The sequence below is a fragment of the Atractosteus spatula genome, chromosome 15 (genome assembly GCF_055471065.1).
Source record: "Atractosteus spatula isolate fAtrSpa1 chromosome 15, fAtrSpa1.hap1, whole genome shotgun sequence".
Lineage (NCBI taxonomy): Eukaryota > Metazoa > Chordata > Actinopteri > Semionotiformes > Lepisosteidae > Atractosteus > Atractosteus spatula.
Genome location: NC_142720.1, coordinates 21,509,623 through 21,527,599, shown reverse-complemented (window position 1 = coordinate 21,527,599; position 17,977 = coordinate 21,509,623). Strand labels below are relative to the sequence as shown.

Sequence of the window (17,977 nt, the reverse complement as noted above, 5' to 3'; positions counted from 1 at the left end):
AAGAAATAACTTAATTCCTGTAAATAAAAACAGCAGCTTCCTTTTGCTTCCTAACATTTCTTATATATTCAGCTCTGGGCTGGTAAATTACAAAATGCTTTTTTCTGTTATTAATAAATTCATTGCATTGAAGCCCCTGATAGCTCTTTCTTCCACTCTTATTTGACTGATAGACAACATTTTGTTTCACTTGGTCCTCATACATCCCCCATGGTTCCAATTATTCGTGGTGTGCCGCAGGGTTCAGTCTTGGGCCCTTTGCTTTTTATTATTTATATGACTCCTCTCATTCACATTATACACTAACTTGGTTTTCAGTTTCACTGTTATGCAGATCATTCTCTGATTTACAGTAAATTACATTGTCTTCCCCCTCTGATCTCCCACCTTGGTCACCAATCTCTTGTCTGTGTGACATCAAACTCTCATTGACATTGAATGCCTTGAATCTTAATAGTGACAAAACAGAAATTTTACTGGTGGGCAGCAAGTGTCAGCTGGAAAAGTTGGAGAGTTTCATAGTAATGGTGGATAGCTTCTCCATCCATGCGTCAGCCACAGTCAGGAATTTAGGAGCTTTGAGAATTTTATTTCATCTACTTTTTTCATTTGAGCCCCATGTGAAAATTTGATTAAGAAGTCGTTTTTCACCTTAGAAATACTGCCAGCATTAGGCAATTTCTATCAATGTCAGATGCATTTTTGGAAATCTCACCCGACTCTTGGTTTACTGATTTAGCCTCCCCATCGACTCCACACCTGCCTCATGGATCGGATTTGTTTTTCGGACTGTGCTCTCTGGATTAAGGACTTCTGCCCTCCTTCTTGACCACGGTACTGCCTTACGATTTGGACTTCGGTAACGGAACTCGTGCACTCTCTCTCGACCTTTCACTCGAGCCCCACACAGGGTCCGAATTATACTTTCCGAACTCCTCCATGTACACATTCTTTAGGCTCTGATCTGTTCAGGCTGGTCCTTTGCTCACTGTACTTGGGAATAAATGTCAGACTCCTGGTGACTCTGCTTTTTCTGTCACTGATCCATTTTTGTGCCATGCCCTTGCTGCAACTCTTTTAGAGGCAGATTCTTTGACTGTTTTTTAAACTTTTATGACAGCCTGTGCGCTGTAGGATTGTCTTACAGTTTGTCTCACAAAAAAATCTTAACAGGTCTAAGAGTGACATCACAAATAAAGCACTCTGTGGTAACCTCAGTTTCATATTTATCTTGAAGTTACCTCATACATCTGTTCTTGTGTTTTCTGAAATCTGCATCTTTGAGACTAAAAATAGTGCAGCTTCTTTATAAAAAAAATGTAAATTCACAGACCTGCACATGAAGATGGAATCTAATTCAGCTTTGAAATCACAAAGCAGTGGACAATGGAAAATCTGGATCAAATAAAACCAAAAATGGTCTTTTATCAAACACTGTTATTTATGGAATGCAATAGAGCAACCAATAAGGTGCTTCTTTGCCAGTTTAACAATGTCAGAACCTTTTGCAATACCATGCATTAATTACTTTTTCTAGCTACTGTAACCAATGGAGAGTTTTATAACTTCCACAGCCCTTAGCAACCAGCCAGGTTCTTTCTTTCATGGCAGAAGTGTTGGCATTGACATGTACAGATCAATATTGCTTTAGGTTTCCTGAATCATTGGAAATACACCAGTGATGGCCTGTGGTGAAGAATAATCCATATTCATAGTTTGGTTTACATGTCACTGTGTTGAATTAATCAGAAATACAGTAATTCTTACTTCCTGGGTTTCTCCAATTTTCTCAGACCTCAAAGATATAAAATGCAGTGAATTGATTAATTACATTTCAAATTTCTATTCTTCATGCATTCTAAGATACAAAATTCAAAACTACGCAACACAAATGTGGCCACAATGTCCCTTTGTCATAATGTATTGCTCATTCCACTTTTATTTACATCATTACTTCTAACAACTGTATCCACTCATCTAACCAGAATTATCCATCCATCCATTTTCCAGCAAGCAATGCTTGTTAAGGCAAATTGCCCCCTGGACAGGATGCCAGTCCATCGCAGGGCAGACATGCACACACCCACACCCGGGCCAATTTTTACAGAACCAATTAACCTACAGTACCAGCGTGACTTTGGATTGTGATAGGAAACCAGAGCATCCAGAGAAAACTCTCTGCACCCCAGGACTTGAACACAGAACCCCAGCACTGTGAGGCAGCAATGCTGACCATTATGTCAACTTGATTATGATTTTTGCCTTGGAGGTCTAGAGTGTCACTCAACCAGTACTTTCAAGCACCACAAATTTGAAATTTCTCAAGAAGAAAGGAAATATACTGTATGTACAGTAAGCATATTTTATGTGAAGCTTCAACACACTTGTCTTTAAAAATACCTCCTTTTCAGCCGGGTTGTTTAAAGATTTAGCTTTATGTGCCTAGCCACCTCACTTTCAGAATTTAGAGCAGCACCACAAGATTAAAAAAAAAGAGTATTTCAGTACATTGTCCAAAATGATGGCTTTGTAGTGGGAGGAAATGTTCTATTCTTGTGGAGTGTTCAAGAACTTCTAAACAGAACAGACTCCTGTGATACAAAGGTTGAGGAGATATAAAGTGTGGAGGTGCCACGCCTTGCAGTTCTTCAGATTCAGTAAGGAAACTCTCTGCTAAAAGATTTCAGGAAGAAAATACTGTAGGTACAGTGATACAGGCATTTGCTATAATGGGTTAGAAGCTATAACCAGAAGGAAACGGAAGACTGAAAAACATACTGTATACAGTAAAAGCTGTCTGAGATTTTCTGTGGAGATTCATCCCATCTCTGTGTAAACAGAATGCACTGATTAGTACTGATTAGCTGATGAACTTTTTCAGCCTCGTAGCAATTCATTAACTTAGAAGGAAGTAGTGCCTTGATATTGCCTTGCCTGCTCACACAGCAATATCATATATCAGCTATGTAAAGGGATGGGCAGTTCTATCGCTGTAGGGCCATTTCATTTTCATTCCACATGAGGTGGAATTTTTAAATAAAAATTATGTAAGCATTAAATGACTTAATTTGATTAATTAATTGAATGGATAATTGAAGTGAAATCACCTGATTTTTAAGATGTAGTAGTGTATGAAGAATTACAGTCCTCTTTGTATCGCGGTAGTATACATTGGACTCAATACTATCCAATGGCAACCTTACCTTGCTTCAAGGGCCTTAGTCAGCAGATATTCCACAGGCACCCTCCCAGAATGACAAATAACTTTCTGTCATTCATAGCATGGAAATCAGCAGATTTACAAAGCACTTAGAAAAATACAAGCATTTGCTTGAAATCAACATATGCAACAAAGGATTAAGGATAAGTGATACTGAAATTGTAGCTTTCCTGTGCATCATGTTTCCAAAGATCACAAAAAACAAACTTCTCAGCACAGTTCTGATGTTGAGGACAGAGGCCTCTAATTGTATCATGATCAATAAATAGCATCTCTTGCTACCAATTATCTGTATTTCTTTTTAACATGATAAAGAATTTAATTAAACAAACAATCCGGCACTGTCAATAATGAATCAAGACAGGCTCCCAAAATAATAAACCAGTAAAGATGATCCTTCAGAGCACAAACGGGTGAGCCTTTTACTCTGGGAATCACAAGTCTGGATTTTGGCGATGGCATTTCTTAGTTACGATCCGAATTCTTGAAACAATGTGTGACACCAGGGTTGGATGGCCTTTGAGTCAACCAGGGTGCACGCCAGTCAGCATGAGTCACAACAAGAGCTCCTGAGTGACGGCTCTGTTGCCCCTCCAGAGATCTAGTACAGCAGGTACAATAGGGGATGGTGAATGAATAGACATCAAAAGGATTGGGTAGTTGCCAGAATCTACACATAGAAAACTCAAGAAGAGAAGACGAGTTATTTGTGAACAGTATTGTGAGTTATCGCCACCTACTGGTAAATGTGCATAATGCAACCAGAAGACGAGGACCGTCACCATCTCATGTATCTTGTGTAGTTTACTGGATCCGCTGAACAGGCTGCTGGTTAAAGGGGTGCTAACTCACAATTCTGATTAAGGGGAGAAAAATGAATATTTCAATTTATTAAACTGTGAACTGTAGCTGTTTTAAACATGACTCACAGGTTTTCAAATTATTTATCACTTGATAATTTGTCAACAGTAAATATTTGGAAACCACAGTATTTACACAAATCGACTTCTTTACATTTAAAAGTCAATATATCCAATCAGGATTCAGGATTCCTAAACAAACTGAAGTGGATAAGAACACTCGGACACTATCCAGTCTTTCCAGCTTACTTTCATGAAGATGAATATCTACAGGATATCTCTAGACCTTAATCCGATCATTTCACCACACCTATTTTTAAGTCAACATTTTCACTTTACCAACTGGACTCTTTAAAAACTAAAATACCTGAAATTCAGAATTAGATTTTGCAAATGATGTGAAAAAATATTTTCTAGATATGTCTTCAAATTTCGTGAAAAAAAATTCCTATGGACTTACTGTAGAGCAGAAGAGTGTGCACAGTAATGAGTAATGAGAATGCCATCAGTAAGACAAGAAATCTTAAACACATCATATCTAGAAATTCAAAACATAAATAAATCATGGAATATTTTATTAAATCTAAACATATGGAACATAAAACATACAAAGAGATAAAAATACAACATCTATTTCTATGGCACAGAGTACTCTACATGTAGTGTATATAATCTTTCAATTGAAGTAACTGTATTTCTCTTCGATGGAATAGAATAATATGATGAAGGACTTTATCTGTGATAAAGGACTTTTTCAGCACTAGGCTACTTCCTTCTTTTTTTTTTCGTTGGTTATGCAGGAAAACACACGTCAGTATTTGACAAATTTACCTTTTGACACAACACAATACTTCCTGACAGACTCTCAGTTATTTAGCTCTACAAAAACCAGTGTTCTTCAATTAGAGAACAGGAGAAAGCAATACATACAGCATGGCTTATGATGACTAATATTAAATAAACATATAATCTTCAAAATATATATACTTATTTACAAAGTACTGTAAATACAGTCTAATACTAATATACTTGGTCTCATTGTTCAGCTTCATTTTGACTACTGGTCACACAAGGAAGTTACTTGTCTAATTCAGCCTGCAGGGCAGTTGATTCTGTTCAGGTGTTTTGTGCTTCAACAGAAAGAGATTTAAGGAGGTGCAGCTGGTTGACATGATGCTGGACTCTCAGTTAAACAGAGCTAAACTGTCAGAGCTGCCATCAGGTTCTCACGCAGTTCTTGGACTCCTGAAGAGATCTTGAGCCCAGCCATTTACAAAAAATACTGCAGGAGAAATATGAGGTTCACATTCATCTTTTTCTCTGAAAATAAGCGATATCAATGGTCCTGCAATGATACACTTTTTGTGACATACACGTTTCTGTTTTAAATCTTGTGGAACTGCACAGAAAATGTGCTTCTGCCTTTGGCCAAACCTGCAGTAAACACTGTCCTGGTCAATACTTTCATAGCAACTGTTCAAACAAACAAACAAACCAGTCTTTCAATTAACTATTTTGATTAAATGAATCTGGTTTTGGAAGATGGTGTTTAAACATGATTTGGTCAGATTTAACACTAATTTCACCATCTTCTGATTTCTTCTTGATCTGGAGGTGTAAAACACTGCAAACCGGACAGAAAAAGTCAGAAAATCCTTTACCTTCTCAGTATCCTTCACGTTTTCCAGGGACTTCTGGGACAAGTTTCTTTTTGATTCTTTAGGTTCTGTTCCTATATAGGCTATGAAGTGGATAAGTGTGTAGATTCTGTAGGAATCAGATGACACAAACACATTAAATTAATAAAAGGCTCACAAGGATCTCAAGAGTAATCTGATTACAATTGTATACAGTGAAAGGGATGTAAACTGAGATGGCAGTAATGACTTCATTTACTAATTTATTCACTGGGCAAAACCTACTGAGATGGCTGTTCCATTAAACTGGTAGACCTACATTCAATGGTGAGCAACATAAAAATCTTACTGTGTGCTCACACCATGGGAAGCTAATGAATGAGAATAGGATGTTGAAAAATAATAAAATGCTTAAACTCTTTTGGAAGTAGTAACCAACTTACCTGTGGTATCCCATAGCAATGAACTGAATGAGCAGCAGGCCAGCAAAGGACAACAGGAACATAAACCCAATTGGATCTATAGAAATGTTCTGGCTTCCTGCTATTGATCCATTTGATAAAATCTTTGGAGTGCTGATAATAACTGGAGAGCCAATAACCTGGAGGAAGAATGTGGCCACCAGCCACAAACAATTGATGATGAAGAAAGCGAAAGTGACCTGTAAAGAAATAGAGAAGAAAAGACCCATAATTACTGTAAATGCAATAAATGTGTTTCAGAGAAACTATGTTGTTGAAAGTGGTAAAACTGTGATGTGTGGAACGGAACTGAACCCAGTGCATGATGAATTGTGATGTGAGTGATCTGTAGGGAGAGATGGTGCTGTCCACTACGGATTGTCTCTGTAAGACCCACATGACAGGGAGTCACTGTGTTGTACCAGTCAAACTTGTTTTGTTTTGCAAGCTATATTTGAATTATTTCTCCTTTCCTGGTGCAGAAGATCAGTCCAGAGTGCAGAGCTGTACCTTGTTTCTGAGGCTTTTGAGATCTTTTTTAATTTGGGCTTGCTTGGCTTTGTCTTCAGACAGTGGCTTTAGGTACTTCTCTATGAACTCCTCCCAGAAGAGCACTTCATCCTAGGGACAAATAAGGAAACAAATGGAAAAATTTGGAAATAAATGCAAAATTATGGAATCAACCAATTTCTTTCCATCAGGTTACTGCTATAAATCTGCCGGTCCATGATAACTTTTTGCAAAGTGCCTGAGATGACAAATCATGTAAAGCTAATGGGAAAGAACAATGAAAATCATTAAACCCAAGGAGCTCACCTCTTCAAGACTATGAAGATCATCTGGATTGACTTGTAGCTTTGACATGCCACCTTCAAAACAACACAGGTAGGTAAAACAATTGCAGCTTGATATAATAATGTGAGAAAAAAACAGTGTGACAAACTAAACAATCAAAAATGACGTTTATTTTGGTTTAAAGAATAATCTGCTAGCACATTAAAGAATAACATTCAGCAGATATTTTTCATACTTACTGTCTAGTGAGCTGGACTCTTCATCACTAAAACAAAAATATACACATAACTTATTAGCATTCGAGATATTCAAAAATTATAAGTATTCCACCATTAACAATTCCAGAACTCATTGCCTACTATTTATCCTTCTTACTAATGCATTAACAAATTATGTCACGTTTTTCTGAGAAATCTCATCTGCCTGAAGAAGTGAATTGTGGAAATTAAATTAATTTCACAGTATATTTGATGTTGTTTCAACCACACTTTACACTTTCTTTTTGAAACTCATGAAACAAAATTCATGTGTTTTGTATGTTTTACGTTAAAAACTACCAAAGTAGGCGGCATAGGACTTAACAATTTAATAAAATAAGTTTTTAGCAAAGAGAATAAGAAAACCACTAAACCACTGCCACAAAACATACTGTCGATGCTCTAAAAGACCAGGTCTGACGCCCTGCGCACCTGGGGTTGTGGAGCTCTGATGGGCTGGTTCCACTTCCAGCTCTGTCCTCCTGGGCTTGTAGTTGGAGCTCTGGAGCCGCTGCTACTTTCTCATCTCTGTTCACTTGTATCTCGATGTTCCAGCAGAGGCATTTGCATGTTTTCTCAAAAGCCACATGTTTCTGAGGGGCTCTGCGGGGGCCTGCCTTGGCCTGGCTGCCAGTTTCCCGAGTTCCCCAGGATACATTGTCCATGTTCACTATGGAGTATATGGTCAGCAGCAGATATCCACTGGGGATGCTGATGAAGTAGAGCAGCCCGTGTACAAGCAAAGGGAACTCCTGTGGGTGAAGTGCTGCTGTTACTAGATTGAGAATGACTAAAGATATGAAGAACAGACCGCTGGGAGTCACAAACGTTTGCTCCTTGACCATTTCTCCTGAAGAACAATAAGAAAAAGTTCTGATCACTGGATGTGCAATGCAGATTGTGAGAATATGAGGAGTCAGAACATTGTGATGAATCAACTATCTTTAGAATTGATGGCAGGATGGAAAGTAACAGGATAATTCATAACAGATCACAATATAATGAAGAACATCCATACCAGAAGCATGCATCTTTAACCTTTGTGTGTGATTTATTTTGCTCTATTGAAAAATATGCACAAATTGTGCTGTTTTCTTAGTGTGTTTGAATCTTTGGTGACAGCATTTAGAATAAAAAAATCAGATTGAAGCTCATTATACTGTTTTCTTGCCGGATCACTTACCTATAATCGAGAGGACAGTGGCTGTCATTAGGAACGCATAGATAACACTCAAGAAGGCAGCGATGGAGATCTGGGTGTCAGATTTTAGTCTGAAGCAGAGCACCAGGTAGATGACAGGGGGCACGATAGCCAAAACAAGGGCCACATTGAGACTGATGTTGAAGACAAACGAGAAGCTTCCTGCAAGCATGTAATCAAGCGAACAGGATTAAACCTTCTTCCTGTTAAGAACACCAGCAAATGCACACGTGTGCTGTGAAGCGCTCTTTACCTGCAATCATCAAACACACGGCGGCAGGCCCCAGGATGGTGGTGATCATGGTGAATGCCTGGTAGACAATATAAAGCCTGGAAATGGACCTGTTTTTCTGTGCCGTCAGTGAGCCCGTGCCCAGAAGGTCAATAATGTTTGCCAGGGTGGAGGGTCCCCAGCGGCGCCTCTGGTTGTAGAACTCTTTGAACTCCTGGGGGGCGTTGGTGTAGGAATCTGAGGCAGCGTTGTACTCCACTCTCCAGCCCTGCTGCAGCAGCAGTGTGCACAGCCAGCGGTCCTCACCTGGTGAGCACGTTTGGGATGAGTTTGTTACTTTCATGGTCTCAGTTCCTTAGAGGCTCAATTTGGCGCTGGAGTGAATGGCATGAAACAATTCAATGGTGATCGTCTGAGTGGCTAGACAGAGTGTGTATGAGCAGCTCACATTATCTGGTCTGTTAGCAGCCCCTAAGTGAGTGGGCACACCGGAAATCTGGCCGACTTTGAGACGTGAACTATCTGACCAGCCAGGCTCATGTGTACGCAGGAGTGGAAGAGATTTAGGAAAGAGGAGAAGAAAGAAGACGATATTGAGCCAAAACTCCTGAAATTGCTCACCTACTGGAATCCACATTGATGGACAAAAACCTATCAACTACTGAGCACTGAAGGGATTCAACTTGAGTTTAACGAAAACAGTTGTATTATTCAGATTTGTGGAGATTTTTAATTCTCTTTGTAAATCTGCTTTGCAATTTGTCACTCTAAGTATTAAGAAGCATTTCTGTAAATGGACCGATAGTAGTCTCTATTTCTCTTCAGTTTGGAGTACATGTTTTTTTCTTTGGAGAATTAAGTATTTCATGGAAACAGTCTCACTTTGTATCAGCTCTTAGAGAATTAGCGCTGGCCAGAATGATTGTCTGAGATTGGATTGGTCATGTCCTGTTCCCCGAAATTCATTCCTCCTGTACAGAGTCTACAAATTTATTCCGTGTGATCTGAATCTGGTGTTAGTTTTGTACAATAAACACTTGTCTTTTAAGCTATTGTACATATATTCAACAGGCACAAAATTGTTCAAGGGAAATTATAGAATTATAGAAGACAAAAGATGTCATTTGTTATTTCCTGATCAGTGGGGGTGTTCAATAATTTTACAATAAAACCCACATTAACATTATAGAGTAATTATCTGAGTGCTATAGATACTTATTTTGTTTTTCTTCATTTCTTAAGTCACATAAGGACAATAAATTAATTTGTTCTCAACCTGAAAAAACAGAATTAATTAACTTTAAAACTGATTGGTTGCTCTGCCAGAGTGCTGCCCAGCTTGGTTAATTTATTTTTCCTTTTAACAGTATCTGTACCTCACAAACCTGCTGTGTAAAACTCTGGGAAATGTGAGATCCACTCACGACCCCTGTGAGACTCTCACCCTGGTCATACTGCACATATTGGCTTGCTTCTGTGGCCTTGGTGGTGTATCTTTTCATGACATTGTCATCCATGAGGGCGGCTCCTCTGAACAAACTGAAGCACCCGGGGCTGCAGAGCACACAGCCAAACACATGCTCTGCTGTCTTCTGAAGCCAGTGGCCAACAGCATATTCAAACTTCTGGTACCACACCATAGGGCCTAGAACAACAGCATCAGCTGCAGCTTCATCTCAGGAGGGATAAAACCCCTGCAGAGCCACTCTTATACCTGGAGCTTCAACAATTATAACTGACAGCATGAATGTGTATTTAATATGCTCTTACATGCAAATGAGGGGTTCCAAAAGAAATATTTATATTGTCTGAACAGAGAAAGATAAAAAATAAAAACATGAGTTTCAAAATTTGAAGTTTATTCAATTTGTTATTATGTCTTAAAGACCTGCTCATATGCATTGTCACACTATTTAAAAATGTGATTTTAAAGTGCATAAAGGCAGAATGAAAACACAGGGAATGCCTCGCTCTGAGCTCAGGACATTGTCCCTGCAGTCAGAGAAGCTGTCTGATCCTCGAGAGAGGCAGCCCTTCATACCTGTGCCAGTCGGGTGAATCCTGCCACAGGCTGCTCCCACATCAGCATACAGCCTGAGACGATCCACCAACAGCATGACTGCCGCAGGCTGGAAGTCAGTGTCTCCATCCAAGGCTAGAATGTATGTGTTGTGTCTTTCTTTCTGTGGGCCAGAAGATGCAGTGATTAACGAGACAGAAGTCTGCTGAGAAATCCAGAAATCCAGGGTTCTCCTGTGTTTTCAAGTCATTCATACCTTCAGCTGCTCCTGTAGAGTTTTCACATCTTCACCGTTCTCCTGCTTCTCAAAGTACTTCCTGTCAAGCTTCCAGCCCAGCAGATAGTACAGGTACATGATCTGAAATAAAAACGTACCTGTTTGGTTTTCAATGTCATGTTGTTTATATAAAGGGAGATAATATCCTGTACAGTATGACACAACACCAAGCACAGGCTGGGGCAGACAAAGACACAGCACAATCTAGTGGCTTGTATGTGTGCAAACTGCAGAGCCTGATGTAGATGATCATGACAAAGGCTGCTATCTTGGAGGTGTACTACAAAAACTGGATCATCCCACTTTGTTTCACTGGACCTGATTTTACTATATTGTAACACTTTTCTGTATGTCTACATAATTTGAGAATACCTGAAGATGATTATTAAACCTGGATTAACATTTCCTCTAGCGCTAGTATAAATCTATTCTCACAGCACCATCTTGTTCATTACCAACAATCCTTACAGTTAAACAGGAAGGGTCAGGTGTGGACGATGTACCTGAGACCAGCGCTTCTTGTGCCGAATCAGTTGTTTATCTTTGAAGTGGACGAACAGCAGGTTTCTGCATGGAAGTTTGTAACAGAGACGGCCACCATAGGGAGTTTGTATGATTTTCTGTTCTCCAGTGTCAGAGAGGGGTTTGGCTCCATTAAAAATATTGTGTGTTTCATCACTGAACACCCTGTAAGAACAAGAAGCATATTAGCAGAGTTTTACCAATTTTCTGTCAATAAGAGCATTGAAGGGAGCCAGTAAAAATGTGTTTTATCACTAAGGTGGCACTTTACTAATTGAGTAGACCCAGTGGAGCTATAATCTTTGACAAAGAGGGCAGAAATACAGTTCAGTGACAAACACTAGGAGGTTGGTGCTTACACATAGACTTCTTTAATAACTTCCACCAAGGTCTCAGCGTATTCATTCACACAGTGCTTCTTGACACCCTGTGCATCTTCGATCTCCTCAAAGGCATCATCAAAGACGATGTGGGCTTCAAAGCTCATGTCTGTCCTCCCATGTTTCTTCGGCCTGTGTCTGTCCAGCCTTGTAACAAAGAACAGAAGACTATTGTTAATGTGTGGATGTGCACTCAACGCAGAATCCAGTTGCTCTAAATGTTCAAGTCCTGGTTCCCACAATGCAAACAGCACAATGTTCTCCAGCACACCCACACCACTCAGTATCAGTGTCTGCACCTGGCTGCCCTCAGATATCAGGAGATGATCAAAGCATGATGCTGCCTTCTGTGGGTTTTGAACATCACTTTATACAGTACATTGCAAGTTGTCTAATGTGAAACTCCAAAGATTGTATTAAGCACAATAACTCATAACTAGTTCTAAAGTATACCATTAACATTATTTCCAAAATTTAAAATTTCAGTTTTCCGCTTTCCAAGAAATGAGTATATAGCAAAGCTTTTAAAACTAGCAATTTTACACTGTACTTGTCCTACAACTTTCTATATTCTTTTGTTTTAATTTGCTTTCCACTGTTTTACCTGAACATTGAGATGATAATTTTCATCATTTCATCATACGTCTCGTGCCACATTGTAGCACACAGGTAAACTTTCACTGGGTCTTCGTGAACTCTGGTGAGACAACAAAATATATTCAAGACAGAGATGTCTGTTATTCAGTGGTATAAAGAATATGTACGTCATCTGTATAACCTTTTGGGACATCTAGTATTCACCTTCTTGATGAATCATGTTTTCTAGACATTTACATCGCTTGGTGAATAAATACAAATTTCTAAAGGTTTTTTAGGTCTTTTTTCAGAGCTGCTGCATTTCTCATAAAAGACTGAATGCAAGTGTCACGATCGTAATCCCTCCTCTTAAGGGCGCTCCGGCTCTTTTCACATTTTGGCTTATTCCGTGCACCTGCCCTCAATCCTGCCCCATCTTAGGCCTGGCGCTACTCCCGACTCTGCATTGGAAGACTGACGCCCGGAGGCCCACCAACCACCAAGTCGCCCTACGTCTGCAGCTTGAGGGCATAGGTCTCCTACCAGCGTCCTGACCAGCTACAGTAAGTCCGGAGTTCAGAGTGCCTGGCCTCATGATCCTGCTTTTATTCCCAGTCCCTGCACCGGATCTGGGTTTTAACTGTGTCTTGTTTTCGTCTCGTTTGGATTTCCCGATTTTGGACTTTTGGACTTCGCCCTGGATTTCCCCCCTGGACTCCTTGGGCTTGTCTGCCATGGCCACGCCCCCCAAGCACCAGTTCACTGTCGCCACGCCCCCCTGTCTGTCAACCTGCCCTGATCCTCATCGTCTCCTCCCCATTGTTCTAATCCACTCACTTCCGGATTATACCGTCTGAATAGGGTCCTGTTCTACGCAACCTTACAGCAAGGAGTCCTCAGTTGTGTTTTCACAGCCTTCCTCAGAATTTGTATTATGTAACTGGAACCTTCACTAGAAGTCTCCACTCATTTCATTACTGATCGTCCATTGTTAGACACATAATGCCGCAAACACTTGTGACTAAATTACGTTTGCGATAATTAGTTTACTTGGTAAGTAATTTATTTTGCATATTGTATCCGTAAGGGGATATCTGTCCTACCCGAAAGCTTCTTTCAAGCATGATTAAATGTCACACACAGAGAAGAGATTTAAATATGAAATAACTCTCAGACATGCGCTAGTAGCCATACTGTAACTTTTCACCCACAATGATTAGAGAGCAAGTTCATGTATATTGGGGCTGATGTAATCCCTGAACCTATTATATTCAAATAATCCCAAAAAGAACCTAGAAATCCTGCATGACAGAAGGCCAGATATGTATGTCGGGGAATGAAAGTGCCAGAGAGAGTACAATAAAACCCAGACAACTAACTGGCAAACTGTACCCAGCGCATGGAAACAGTATAATCTAAGCTCATGAGTTATGTGCTGTCTTGACTGCTCTACCCATCATATTGGAGTGAAGAGACGTGTCTTACCTGAATCCTGACCAATTCTAGTGCAAGTGTTCACATTACTCCTATCCTGGAGTCCTTGCACTGGCTTCCTGTCAAATTCCGTGTGGACTTTAAAATCCTCATGCTCACCTATAAGGCTCTGCATGGCTTGGCACCTCAAAACCTGCCTGAACTACTATCGCCCTACTCCCCACCTCGCAACCTTCACTCTTCTAATTCTGGTCTCCTTACTGTCCCCCAAGCCCGTCTACATTCTATGGGTGACAGGGCCTTCTCCTGTTATGCCCCCAAGCTCTGGAACTCTCTGCCCAAGGATATCAGAGAGTCACCTTCTCTAAACTCCTTCAAATCCAGACTCAAAACCTTCTTCTTTAGAAGAGCCATTACTTAACTGGTTCCATTCTTTACCCCTCTGCTCCTACTATACTAAGTACCACCATATTACTATAGTATATACTATACTAAGTCTCCTCTATGTATTGTAACTGTGTTTTATCTTGTGTATTCTTTTTAATTATTGTTGTTGCCATTCTGTAAAGCGGGGTTCAGAAGCCACCTTTAATGGTGCTACATAAAATAAAGTTTTATTATTATTACCTGTCACTTGAATGTTTCTTCAGAATCTCAAATCGCATGTTGAGCAGCAGGGACTGGTCTATGAAGGCAGCTTCATACAGGCGCCTCACAAAGAGCTCTGAGGTCCTCTCGATGCGCTGAATTGGGGTGTTCCAGACGTGGACTGTGGACAGCAGCAGTCCGACAAACCAGCTGAATTCTGAAGCTGCCAGCAGTGACAAGCCCACTTTATCCACCTGAACTATCGCATTCCTGTTACACATACTCTGGGTAATGTCCTTGGTCAGAGTTTCTACTGCCACAATCCCCTGGTTTGTGAAGTTGCGAAAAGTCTGACAGAACAAATTCAGAGAAAAATTGCCTGCACCGGAGTCGCTCAGAGCTGTCTCATAACGTGTCACAAACACCAACACGAAAGCCAGTAACACAGCCGGGGACGTGAGAATCGTGGGCACAATGAAGCCACGCCGGAGAGCGTGAAGTTTACAGGCCACCACCACAAACCAGTGGCAGAGGGCTGAGGAAATGGCCTGGATGCCAAACAGACTCAGAGTGACTATGACTGTGTTTCTTGACACTGCTTTGACAGAAGCCCAGTCTTGTCCTGACAGGGGGACATAGATCCCTACAACAGCCACAGTGACCAGGATTCTGACAGTGCTGGAGATGACATAGCAGAAGTTTTTGGAGTGGTGGATGTCCTTAATGACTCCCTGAAGGAATCCGATCTTAAACTTGGTTGAAAAATTCTCCCACCAGTTAAGGGAAACGATCAATGTCCCTCCTATAGCAAGGCCAGCATACATGTACATATCTCTGCTGGCCTTCTGCCCACTGATCTCAATTTGGTAACCAACAAGTAGAAACACAAAACCAGCTACCAGCAGGACAACAGCTAACAGAGGAGGTGCTATGAACCATCTGTAGCTATCTTTTTCTACAGCCCGACTGGCCACTTGCAGGACTGCAGGCAATGCACAAACACCATTCAGTATCATCACATTCGTTAGGATGTCTAAATGAGGCATAGCGACGACGGTGAGAATCGCTGCACCAGCAGCCACAAGAAGTTCACTTGCAAGCACCTAGGAGACATAACCAAGGAGTAGCAATAAACACTGTGACAGTAGACCATATGGAAAAATTGGTTTTATGTTTGTTAGAAAACTGGAAAACTGGAGAGAGACAAACAAACATCACTACAATCACTTTTCAGCACTCTTACTTTATATACAGCATGTTTCTCTACTCTGAATGATTCTTAAAAGTGCTCATGTATGGTAAAATGGAAATACAAATAACATGTACTCAGAAGCTGGATCAATAACCTGTTCTGTTGCATGCTTTACAGTTTCCCAATTCATGCAGTATAAGAATAATCCAGATATACATATATTAGTAGAACAGACAGTAGCATTTGTTGTGGTGATTATTGTCTTACCCAGAAGATGGTCTTTGCTGAGGGTGTCTTTGAGTCTTTAAAGGCAATTTTCCAAAGGCTCTTGGCCAACGTGAGGATGCTGGGAACGATCAGAGTGCAGCCTAAGAGCAGGAGTCCGAAGGCTCTTGTTGAGATGGTGGTAGAAGAGCTGCTGGACACTGTTATTAGGAGGAGCAGGGAGGACTGTAATAAAAAGAGCACAGTAGTTGCGTCTCATTTATAGTCAAGGATGGCAAATATTAGCAAAACTGAAATTCTGTCAAAAGAGAATTTGCTTTTTTTCATTCATTGGTAAATATTTTTGTTAATACATGTTTAGCAGTTAATTTATTTTTAATTACAGTAGCTTTGTGTTACACCACAATTTCAAGCACAGTGTATACAACACTAGCTGTTACCAAAGAATATGAATAGGTTTGATTTAGCATTTTTTGGGAGCACATTTGCTGTAACTTCTTTCCTCTTTCACAAAGAAACTTCTAAAGATTTTAAACCTCCTCTGTGTGTGCAAAAGTTTGATAACACCGGTATATAAATCTGCTTTTTCATGAGTCTTTGTTTTATTACAATGCAGGCACTTTTTCCACCCTGAAGATACAGAAGCAATTAATGAGAATCAGGTTTGATATCATGTGGATTGAGGGGAATCGACAGTAACTGCCTTACCTTGCTGAAAAAGCCAAGAGCAAAGACTGTCAGTCCAATTAGAGTGCAGATAACATAGTGGATGAACCTGAACAGCTTCCTGGGTTTCTGTTCATCCTGAATGTCGGGCACCTCTCTGAAGTGATCCCAGGACTGCCTGATTGATAAAGAGAGACAGTCAAGTGGTAAAATAATTGTATGAACAAATACTATAATTGTTGTTAGACGTTTTAACTGATGATACCCCCATATGTTTCATGTCATAAAATTAAGAATTCCCTCTCCATCATTCAAAATCACAATCAAGCCATTCCTGATCTGCTTAAGATATTGTACTACCCGTACATGTGCTTTGGGGTAGTAATTAAATACTAATGTATTCTATTTTAGATTTGAATATATATGCATAATAAATAAATATACTTTATTTCATTATTTATTATGATTTGGTCATGGTTTTCTACAGTATTTAACTTTTTCTTACAGAGCTCTGTTAAATTGGGATAATGCTGTTGTATCTGATAATATTAATAATAATAAAATGGATGTTACCTTATTTCTTCTTTCTTCGTTCTTTCATCGTCCATAGTTCCTCTACCCTGCGCACAACTGTTTTGTCTGGTGTGAGTATCAGTCAGTAGCTTTACCTACTCTTATTTGTAATAACTGGTTATATTATGCTGTACACAAAGAGGTGTGTCCTTTCATATTCATTTAAATGATCATTAAAATACATGACCCTCTCCAAACTTCCTGTGGTGGCTGCATTAGTGAAGGAATTTCACAACCATTTAAAGAACGCCAGACCAAACAACATCATCCTTTTCTGGTGTTTTTTGTGTTTTTGTAGGAAAAGGTCTGTACCTTTTCTGGGGAAAGAGGCTTTAAACAAAATTTAAGAACATAACATTTCTAAAACAATTAAATACAATTTCACAATATTGGCAAAACTCTATTCTTACAGCTTTCTAAAAGTCTTGGGAGGCACATTATTTCCTGCACTGTTAATTATTTTTTCATACAGTAGGTGGAATAACCCTGATTCACAGTGAGTTTGGTTAGTGTTGCTGCCTCACAGCGCTGGGGCCCTAGGTTCAGTTCCTGAGGTGCTATCTCCATGCACTTTGTACGTTCTCTCAGTGTTCGTGTGGGTTTTCTCCTGGTTCTCCAGTTTCCTTCCACAGTCCGAAGACATGCTGGTACATTAACTTGTTCCTGTAAGAACTGAAGCCAATTCAGTGGTCCTGGTGTGAGTGTGTGCATGTCTGAGTGTGTGGCCTGTGATGGACTGGCGTCCTGTCCAGGGTGTATCCTGCCTTAAGACGATTGCTTGTCTCCTTAGGTTCTGGTTGCCCCATGACTTTGTACTGAGTAAAGTGTTTTAGAAAATGGATGGATAACCCTGAATTAATA

General features: G+C 40.0%; 1 protein-coding gene across 1 annotated transcript; it reads right to left on the bottom strand.

Moving 5' to 3' along the window:
- Positions 1 to 5,278: 5,278 nt before the first annotated feature.
- On the bottom strand, positions 5,279 to 17,151 carry LOC148820255 (chitin synthase chs-2-like). Its single transcript, XM_088934207.1, has 19 exons — positions 17,117 to 17,151; positions 16,586 to 16,721; positions 15,920 to 16,102; positions 14,500 to 15,563; positions 12,467 to 12,559; positions 11,842 to 12,009; positions 11,464 to 11,647; positions 10,940 to 11,041; positions 10,705 to 10,846; positions 10,108 to 10,308; positions 8,685 to 8,969; positions 8,414 to 8,593; positions 7,663 to 8,080; positions 7,213 to 7,238; positions 6,995 to 7,047; positions 6,689 to 6,799; positions 6,161 to 6,378; positions 5,742 to 5,847; positions 5,279 to 5,335 (listed from the first exon to the last, which is right to left on the bottom strand). The coding sequence occupies exons 1-19, from the start codon at positions 17,149 to 17,151 to the stop codon at positions 5,279 to 5,281; spliced, it is 3,762 nt and encodes a 1,253-aa protein (XP_088790333.1).
- Positions 17,152 to 17,977: the final 826 nt, after the last annotated feature.